Consider the following 9,408-nt stretch of genomic DNA (forward strand, 5'->3'; position numbering starts at 1 on the left):
TAGGGTTAGGGTTAGGGTTAGAGGGTTAGGGTTAGGGTTAGGGTTAGGGTTAGGGTTGGGGTTGGGGTTGGGGTTAGGGTTAGAGGGTTAGGGTCAGGGTTAGAGGGTTAGGGTTAGGGTTAGAGGGTTAGGGTTAGGGTTAAGGTTGGGGTTGGGGTTAGGGTTAGGGTTAGGGTTGGGGTTGGGGTTGGGGTTAGGGTTAGGGTTGGGGTTGGGGTTGGGGTTAGGGTTGGGGTTGGGGTTAGGGTTAGGGTTGGGGTTAGGGTTGGGGTTAGGGTTGGGGTTAGGGTTAGGCGTGGCGTACCTCTCTTCCTCCACCAGGGTCCTTCTCTGACCGAGTACGACACATTCTTAAACTCAATGTTGACGGCTGGTCGCCGTGGTAGGGAGGAGAACCTCTGAGCCTCCGTCAGTTTGTTGACCACCTTCTCGCCATGTCCGTGCAGCAGCGGGGCCTTCGGACCGCCGGCCGGCTGCTGCTTCACCAGCTCATCCATCGAGATGCTCACAGTACGTGGGTCCAGCATCAGGTCTGGTGGTCCATTTGTGTTCTGGAGGGTTGGATAAGAATTTACTTCAATCACAATCACATGATGATCAAAGATTACATCTGGAGATCGTTACCACTGACGGGCTGAACGAGCGTCAGTGCACCTCACATTCAAGTAAAACCTCCAAAAAGCTGTTCTTCAGGATGGATGAAAAGCTCCTGAACCAAAGTGAGTGGAATGGTTGAAATTATGCAAGAAACATCTCACTGAAGGTCTGGAGGCCTCAAGGGTTCCGGTTCCTGGACCAGGTCAGTTCCTGATGGACTCACCAACAATCAACTGGGTCCAGCCAGTTACACGTATCAATCATCAATCATCTTCAATATGGATTCTCATCATCAATCAGTCAAACTCCTTCCAGCTGCCGCACAACAGAAGTTGTAGGAGGCTCAACCAAGTCCAGTCTCGGACCGGTCCAGTCTATTCTGGGCCAGTCAAGGTGCAGTACTCACCAAGATGATGGAGTTGGTGATGGTGGGATTGTGGATGGAGCAGGCGGCCATGAGACAGGCCATGATGGCCAGGACTGAGACACTGAGCCTCCTCCCACTTCTCAGCTTCTCTCCATTAGGACTCCACCCACTGCCTGACCACGCCCACCGGCCTCTGTGATTGGTGGAACGCTCATTTAATCCTTGGATCATTAAGAGAACTGGACACCGTGTTGAGGCGGAACCTTCCTTCGTTCCCACGAAGCTGCTCAGTGGAGCATGAAGCAAAAGATGCTCCACTTCCAGGTCTCAGAGACGCTCCGTGGCCCCACGTGGGCCCAAAGGGCGCAGGGGTGTTTCAGACTGGGCCCAGCTGCACGTGCATGAGTGACCGTGTGTGTAGAGGTCAAAATATAACTTAGTAATTCATCAAAAAAGCACAAGAACTGATATGAAAGCACGACGTGTTCCTGTTGGAGGTGCTGATCCGGCGGGTGGATCCGAGGACGTGCAGAGGGGGTTGGGACCCTGGAGATGGTCTGGAGATGGGCGTCCTGGAGCCGTTAAACCTTTGAAGATAACTCGGGTCTGAACAATGACTGTTAACCTGAGCTGCAGATTTCACTGTTATTCACCAGTTTAAGCCGATGAAATGTTAATCAAACTCATTTGGAAGTGTCGCATTAGCCCGGCTCGGTTCTGGTTCGGTCCCGGTTCACTGATGCGCGTTCACAATGTTGAAAACACCATCGGACTGGGATGAGAAGACTTGATTTAAATGATTTAAATAAGGCTAATGTAAAGGTCCTTACTAGTACGTTCATGTAGCCCCTTTTCACAATGCTAGCTATCAAAGTCTAATCAAGTCCGTCTAGTTTTGGGCCGTGACCGCCGGTCCCTGCAGCGCCACCTGCTGGCGGACCTAAGGAACAAGCGAGACCTTCAGCACTCGGACTGGTGGAGCTTCTGGTCAGTTCCAGTCACATCAAAGACAGAAACGTGCTCACCTGCTGATACCAGACAAGCGAAGGTAGACTGAAGAACTTTAGCATCGTAGCGCCATCAGAATCAATGCTTAACGCAACAATGACAAAGAGCAATAGTGCCGTTAAATGCTTTAATTCACACCAGTGACAAACGGTGATTTTGAACCAGCGCCACATCAAACTTCCTGTCTAGACAAAGGTGCACGTCCCCAAGGGGGGGGGGCGTTTCAAAGAGTAAAACATGGAAAGGATCAAAGACAGGAGACAGGAAACATCTGTGGTGAACCATCATGTGATCAAGCCTCCCGGCTCTTAACGGCTACTTGGTCTTCTTCTCTGATGTCAGCGTGTCGTGAAGTTTGGAAAAGCACTTGTCGAACTGATCCATGACCAGAGTCCCGTTGTCATCGAAGAAGGCCGACACAGACTTGGTGAACTCCGCCTCCCTGTAGCGCTTTGACCTCCCGTCGGTGAAGGACACTCTGAGGGTGTACTGGTCATCGAACCTGCGTGAAGGAGAGGAGTCCTGAACACATCACCCGACGCCGGCAGAATAGACCGTTTAAGGCGGCGTCTCAAACCTTTTGAGCGACGAGGACAGATGCCACATGTGGTCTGGATCCATCCCAGCTGGATCTTTGTGCAAAGCCACCAGGAAGACGTTCTTCTCCTTATAGGAAGTGTAGAGTGTGAGGACCCCCATCATGATGAAGTAGGTGAAGGAGGCGTGGTCAAGAATCATGCGCCATCACACACGGTAAAGCAAACATGCTAAACTCAGCTGCTAATGCTAATTATACCACAGACCTCCAGTATCACCTTTAAGGCTAACCATGCTAACTCTACATCATTTCAGTAGAAAAGTAAGTTTACCTGTGTAGACCAAGGCCTAACCCTAGTTTACCTGTGTAGACCAAGGCCTAACCCTAGTTTACCTGTGTAGACCAAGGCCTAACCCTAGTTTACCTGTGTAGACCAAGGCCTAACCCTAGTTTACCTGTGTAGACCAAGGCCTAACCCTAACCCAGCTGACTGTTAACATGGCAACAACCATAAAAAATTACTTTATGTTCACACAGGGGCAGGTGCCAGGGTTTGTATGTGTATGTTATAACCCAACCCCACACCCTAGCCCCTAACCCCACGCCCGAGCCCCTAACCCAACACCCTAGCCCCTAACCCCACGCCCGAGCCCCTAACCCAACACCCTAGCCCCTAACCCCACGCCCGAGCCCCTAACCCCACGCCCTAGCCCCTAACCCCACGCCCGAGCCCCTAACCCCACACCCTAGCCCCTAACCCCACGCCGGAGCCCCTAACCCCACGCCCGAGCCCCTAACCCCACACCCTAGCCCCTAACCCCACGCCCGAGCCCCTAACCCCACGCCCGAGCCCCTAACCCAACACCCTAGCCCCTAACCCCACGCCCGAGCCCCTAACCCCACACCCTAGCCCCTAACCCCACGCCGGAGCCCTAACCCCACGCCCGAGCCCCTAACCCCACACCCTAGCCCCTAACCCCACGCCCGAGCCCCTAACCCCACGCCCGAGCCCCTAACCCAACACCCTAGCCCCTAACCCCACGCCGGAGCCCCTAACCCCACGCCCGAGCCCCTAACCCAACACCCTAGCCCCTAACCCCACGCCCGAGCCCCTAACCCAACACCCTAGCCCCTAACCCCACGCCCGAGCCCCTAACCCAACACCCTAGCCCCTAACCCCACGCCCGAGCCCCTAACCCAACACCCTAGCCCCTAACCCCACGCCCGAGCCCCTAACCCAACACCCTAGCCCCTAACCCCACGCCCGAGCCCCTAACCCCACGCCCGAGCCCCTAACCCAACACCCTAGCCCCTAACCCCACGCCGGAGCCCCTAACCCCACGCCCGAGCCCCTAACCCAACACCCTAGCCCCTAACCCCACGCCGGAGCCCCTAACCCCACGCCCGAGCCCCTAACCCCACGCCCGAGCCCAACACCCTAACCCTATCAAGGAAGGTGGCACAGAGAAACTCTTGGAAGAGCCATGGGTGAGCTGCCCAGTGGAGGGGCCTTGGCCAGGAGGTATGATGTGGGGAGGATGGAACTGGCTCTGGGCTAAAGAAGCTAACCCTGCCCCTACTAAAGCATCCCTTGCCAGTCAGGTGTTACAATCATAGAAGAAATACACGAGGAACTGTGGAAAGTTCCTGTCATTACAGGATATGAGACAACGCAGCAGGCCAGCACCGGTCTGGACTCTGGGAACGGGTGTAAGTAGTCCCAGACCAGAGCCAGCATGGCGAACAGACAGGACACAGAGCAGATCAGCAGACGGCCGTCCACCAGGCAAAAGTTCTCCACGTAGCCAAACTTCTCCAGCATCACCTGGATCAGGAAGCAACGAGAACAAGCTACACATCAGTTCAACAGGAAGCGCTGCCCTGCCACAGGAAGCACTGCCCTGCCACAGGAAGCTCTCGCCTGCCACAGGAAGCGCTGCCCTGCCACAGGAAGCGCTGCCCTGCCACAGGAAGCGCTGCCCTGCCACAGGAAGCGCTGCCCTGCCACAGGAAGCTCTCGCCTGTCACAGGAAGCGCTGCCCTGCTACAGGAAGCTCTCGCCTGTCACAGGAAGCGCTGCCCTGCCACAGGAAGCTCTCGCCTGTCACAGGAAGCTCTCGCCTGCCACAGGAAGCGCTGCCCTGCTACAGGAAGCTCTCGCCTGTCACAGGAAGCGCTGCCCTGCCACAGGAAGCGCTGCCCTGCCACAGGAAGCGCTGCCCTGCCACAGGAAGCTCTCGCCTGCCACAGGAAGCGCTGCCCTGCCACAGGAAGCTCTCGCCTGTCACAGGAAGCTCTCGCCTGCCACAGGAAGTGCTGTCCTGTCACAGGAAGCTCTCGCCTGTCACAGGAAGCTCTCGCCTGTCACAGGAAGCGCTGCCCTGTCACAGGAAGCGCTGCCCTGTCACAGGAAGCGCTGCCCTGTCACAGGAAGCGCTGCCCTGTCACAGGAAGCGCTGCCCTGTCACAGGAAGCGCTGCCCTGTCACAGGAAGCGCTGCCCTGTCACAGGAAGCGCTGCCCTGCCACAGGAAGCGCTGCCCTGCCACAGGAAGTGCTGTCCTGTCACAGGAAGCTCTCGCCTGTCACAGGAAGTGCTGCCCTGCCACAGGAAGCTCTCGCCTGCAACAGGAAGTGCTGCCCTGTCACAGGAAGCGCTGCCCTGCCACAGGAAGCTCTCGCCTGCAACAGGAAGCGCTGCCCTGTCACAGGAAGCGCTGCCCTGCCACAGGAAGCTCTCGCCTGCCACAGGAAGTGCTCACCTGCCACAGGAAGCGCTGCCCTGTCACAGGAAGTGCTCACCTGCCACAGGAAGTGCTCACCTTTTTTGCAGCATCATCCAGAGAGTTCTTAACAGCGGCTCCGTCCCATTTATCGATCTTCACTGGCTTCTCATCAATTCGCCACTGAAATATTAGAACTACAGTCAAACATTCAATCTTTTGATCAATGTCATCTATAAAAGCTTTTGAAAACAACATTTGATATTTTGACGTACACGTGAAACTAAAATTAAACAGCAGAACTGTGGTAGAACTTAATTTATTTTACTGTTTAAATAATAAAGGAAGGAAAACCCTCTCAAAGCGCGGCTAAGATCGCTCTACAGACATTAGCCAGACATCGGCTACAGGTGAAGCGCTCCTTGGCTCCGGGTGGAGTGCGACTCTGAGCCGCCCTGCCTTTGGTCCCTTGAGCATCGTAGTCGTGTGTGTCTTTGATCCCTGGTTGAATGCCAGCATCACTGGACCCCAGCTGGTAGCGCTTCGTACAGCCACTCCCGAACGTTTGGCCTCCGGAGGGAAGCCTGGCGGTCGATCCGTCACTGATGAGCCGGGCTGCAGGCCCGGTGGCTGTCTGGACCTGGGTCAGGGTACGCAGCATCCACTGAGACGTATCCAGATGGCTGGGTGTTCAGGACCCTTCGACGTCGGTGGACGGTGCTCAGCACTGGTTCCGGGACGGTTTGCTCCTGGAGGATGACCCCGATGGCTGACCTCCCAAGGTCTGAGAAGCAGAGTGTTCTGGGTTCGAGTCCCAGTGGAGACAAAACATGGAAGGTGTTGTGGTAGAAGGGGTCTGCCAGAACACCTTCAGATCACTGCCCAGGTGCCCGTGAGCAAGGTCCCGAACCCCAGCCCTTCCTGGAAGGGCTGCAGCGGCTCAGAGTCGCTCTCCAGCCGGGCTCCGGAGGATGCTGGCGGCTCCGGAGCACCTGCAGCCGCCCGGCACTGAAAACCGACTAAACTGAACTGAATTTGGAGAAAAGGAGGCTGAATTAAGCTGATGCAACGCTGCTGGACCAAGAGCTCCCAAAGCTTCTCATTCTTCTCCAGCTTGCAAACATTGATGTTGTATAAAGGCGACGTGTATTTTAGTGTTTTTTGAGAGCTGAGCCAACATGCTGACAATCATCGGCTACAGAGCTCCACTCTGCTCTCCTCATCTTTCCTTAATTCTAAACATTCCCCGCTGAAAATGAAGATATTTAATTCTCACTTTTTCCAGGAGTCCAGTCTTGCCGTTCCTCGCAGCCGCCATCTTCTCTTCCATGGTGACCTGGATTCTTCTGATTGGCTCCTATCGCCACGTGACACGGAAAGGCGGGACGCCATTGGTCGCATTAAACCGCCTAAATGAGGTTTTTATTGGTCACGTCTGTAAAGTTTGTTGTCACCGATGAAAACTAATAAAATATATTTTCATGAGACCAGATGGATTTTAAGAGCATAACCGGGAGACAGATAATATCAAGCATACAATTAAAGAGTCTGTCATTTGTTCCTGAGTCATTAAAATTAACAAATATGATTTAGTCAATGTTTCCTTTGAGATCGTAAAATAGACTCATTCTAGCCACAACATCTTCAAAATGTAACGTCCATTCAAAACATGTTTTAATCTTTCATCAGAAAACAAAAAGCTGAAAATTCGCTTAAAATGGGAAATGGAGCTCCTTAGAGGGTATAATATATAATATATAAATCTACGGAGCCCCCTAAGGGACATGGTTGGGGGGTAAAAACAATGGTTGATTAAAAAAAAAAAATCTTTCGATGTGGAATTGTTTTGGATTTTGTAATTAAGTTTTTTATTTTTATTTAATGTGAACATTTAATGTAAAATGAAGCAGCTGTTTAAATATCACCACCTTTATTTCCTTTTTACACACAGGTAAATACCGATTTGGTATTAAACATTAACACTTAACGGTGTTTTCAGTTACATGCATTGATAGAAGGAAGTTTGAATAGCAAACATTTTTTACATGTAAAACCATGTGTGTAGAGACATTTGGTGTGTAAAACCATGTGTGTAGAGACATTTGGTGTGTAAAACCATGTGTGTAGAGACATTTGGTGTGTAAAACCATGTGTGTAGAGACATTTGGTGTGTAAAACCATGTGTGTAGAGACATTTGGTGTGTAAAACCATGTGTGTTGCCATGTTTGAAAGTAACTGTATCTTCCTTTGCTAACCCTAACCCTTTGCTAACCCTAACCCTAACCCTTTGCTAACCCTAACCCTAACCCTTTGCTAACCCTAACCCTTTGCTAACCCTAACCCTTTGCTAACCCTAACAGTGGACCAAATCAACCTGAACACAGCAGTCTGAACATGTCCTGCATGTTGCTCTTTGGTTCTGTTGGAAGAAGCCTGATCTCACCTCATCAGGTGGATGATGAGGTGTTTTCAACAAAACCCCCTCCAGAGTGTGGCCCCCAGGTTCCAGAATGTGGCCCCCGGGTTGTCTGCAACCACATACATCACAATTCCCCAGAGGGTCGCACACCTCAAAGTCATCATTGTACAGAAAAATACAGATTCTTTCTCCTCCACAGAAAAAACATTCTTCTAGAAAATTCCTCCATCCTGAAACGACAGGTCAGTACCTGAGTACTAACCCTAACCCAATACGTTTGGTTAGAACCGGCAGTATTGCACACACTGGAACGTCCTGCCCCCTTCATCATCAAGTATGGAAAAGGACCATCTTCCACCCACCTGAGCTGAGAGGTGGCCATACATTACAGACGTGTCCATGCACACGTGCGCGTCCTGATATGGAATCAAGCACATCCACAACTCACGAATGAGATTGTTTGACACCTTAAAGGTTCTCTCCAATTTGAGAAAACTTCTCAAACTTCTCCTTGATGATCTTTCCCATCACCAACAACCGCTGGCTCATGCTGAGCAACAGCTGGATCCAGGTGTTTTCCAGGTAAGACCTCAAGTGTTCAAGGCCAAGTGGAGAATATTTCTGAGGTCTGAGCAGCAGAGGCTGATACGTGTTCCTACTAAGGTCCTGTGTGTATTACCGTATTGGCCCGAATATAAGACGGTGTTTTTTGCGTTGAAATAAGACTGAAAAAGTGGGGGTCGTCTTACATTCGCGGTCTAGACATTATACCCATTCACAACGCTAGATGGCGCCAGATATCTTTAAAGTGAATGCTGAACTTAACGTCCCAGGCCAAAGCGAACCCCTGTCACGAAGAACAAAAATAGCGGTAGCACGAAGAAGAAAAATAAAAATAGCGGTAAGAAAGAAAATAAGAGAAGAGATAACAGAAAATAGAGAAATGTAGCGACAATCTGGAGAAAGGTGGGTCGAAGATATAATCATTTGTTTCAGATGTGCTGTAATTATTTTCTGTATAAAAATTAAATTTGGTGTTCAAAAAGTCGTTTTTCAAACTTGAATCTTGAAAAATAGGAGGTCGTCTTATACTTGGGCCAATACGGTAATGTTAATGTTAGCGATGACGCCTCAGGTATTCATCCAAAATAGTCGACTTTAATCATCATAACTAGCATCCATGTTAGCATGTTGCTCCTGCTCAGTTTACAGCCTGAATGTTCTCCTGGTTCTGGCCTCTGGTGCCCCCTGTCCTTAGAAGGTGCTGGAACAGGCAGAGATGGTTCCAGAAACACAAGACCTGGACCCGGTGGTAGAGAGTATAAGAAACAAGGCCTCATCCCAAGTCCAGAGAGGTCCAGTTGGCCTGGTGGGCGTTCAGGGACCTCAGAGCGGACTTCTGCTCCAGTCCACTGATGTTCTGGTTCTGATTAGGTTCTTGCTCTCTGCATCTTTGGTTATTTTTGACTCAGTGGCTGCTGTCATCCTGACTCCATATTCTCCTCCATATGATCCCCAACATCGAGGATCCGAAGAGGAGGCTGGAAGCATCCTGTCTTTCCCGTCCGTGTCCTTACAGGGCTCCGCACCAATCACCCGGACAGTCATGAAGTCGTGCAACGCTGGCACGGGACGCCTGAACACGTGTTGGCCAACAGTTCCAGGAAATATTCAATCAAAAGCAGATGCCAAATATCCAGAATATTTCACAACGACCAGACGGTGATTTTTAGGAATCAGAAACAAAAGCTGATCA

General features: G+C 51.5%; 2 protein-coding genes and 1 long non-coding RNA gene across 3 annotated transcripts in view; all 3 read right to left on the reverse strand.

Moving 5' to 3' along the window:
- Window positions 1–631, reverse strand: part of abcg1 (ATP-binding cassette, sub-family G (WHITE), member 1) — a 21,179-nt gene extending 20,548 nt beyond the window's left edge. The window contains exon 1 of the mRNA XM_029844213.1: window positions 305–631. Coding sequence (XP_029700073.1) covers window positions 305–527 — 223 coding nt within the window. The 5' untranslated portion in view covers window positions 528–631. The remainder of the gene's footprint in view (window positions 1–304) is intronic.
- Window positions 632–2,085: 1,454 nt separating this feature from the next.
- Window positions 2,086–6,569, reverse strand: spcs2 (signal peptidase complex subunit 2). Its single transcript, XM_003976921.3, has 5 exons — window positions 6,509–6,569; window positions 5,332–5,415; window positions 4,175–4,335; window positions 2,550–2,684; window positions 2,086–2,474 (listed from the first exon to the last, which is right to left on the reverse strand). Exons 1-5 carry the CDS (start codon window positions 6,560–6,562, stop codon window positions 2,288–2,290), a joined length of 621 nt encoding a protein of 206 aa, XP_003976970.1. The 5' UTR covers window positions 6,563–6,569; the 3' UTR covers window positions 2,086–2,287.
- LOC105418466 (uncharacterized) lies at window positions 2,702–3,139 on the reverse strand. The gene is made up of 2 exons (XR_965669.2): window positions 2,873–3,139; window positions 2,702–2,841 (listed from the first exon to the last, which is right to left on the reverse strand). It is a non-coding gene; the product is annotated as an uncharacterized lncRNA (long non-coding RNA).
- Window positions 6,570–9,408: the final 2,839 nt, after the last annotated feature.

The sequence above is a fragment of the Takifugu rubripes genome, chromosome 11, assembly GCF_901000725.2.
Source record: "Takifugu rubripes chromosome 11, fTakRub1.2, whole genome shotgun sequence".
NCBI lineage: Eukaryota > Metazoa > Chordata > Actinopteri > Tetraodontiformes > Tetraodontidae > Takifugu > Takifugu rubripes.

What these genes read in the sequence shown, in the direction of transcription:
- spcs2 (XM_003976921.3), bottom strand. Translation starts at nt 6,562, where the DNA reads ATGGAAGAGAAGATGGCGGCTGCGAGGAACGGCAAGACTGGACTCCTG. An exon ending in TGGATGATGCTGCAAAAAAG is followed by an intron (nt 4,336 to 5,331) that starts GTGAGCACTTCC and finishes TTCCTGATCCAG; the next exon opens with GTGATGCTGGAGAAGTTTGG. An exon ending in CTGTCCTCGTCGCTCAAAAG is followed by an intron (nt 2,475 to 2,549) that starts GTTTGAGACGCC and finishes TCCTTCACGCAG; the next exon opens with GTTCGATGACCAGTACACCC.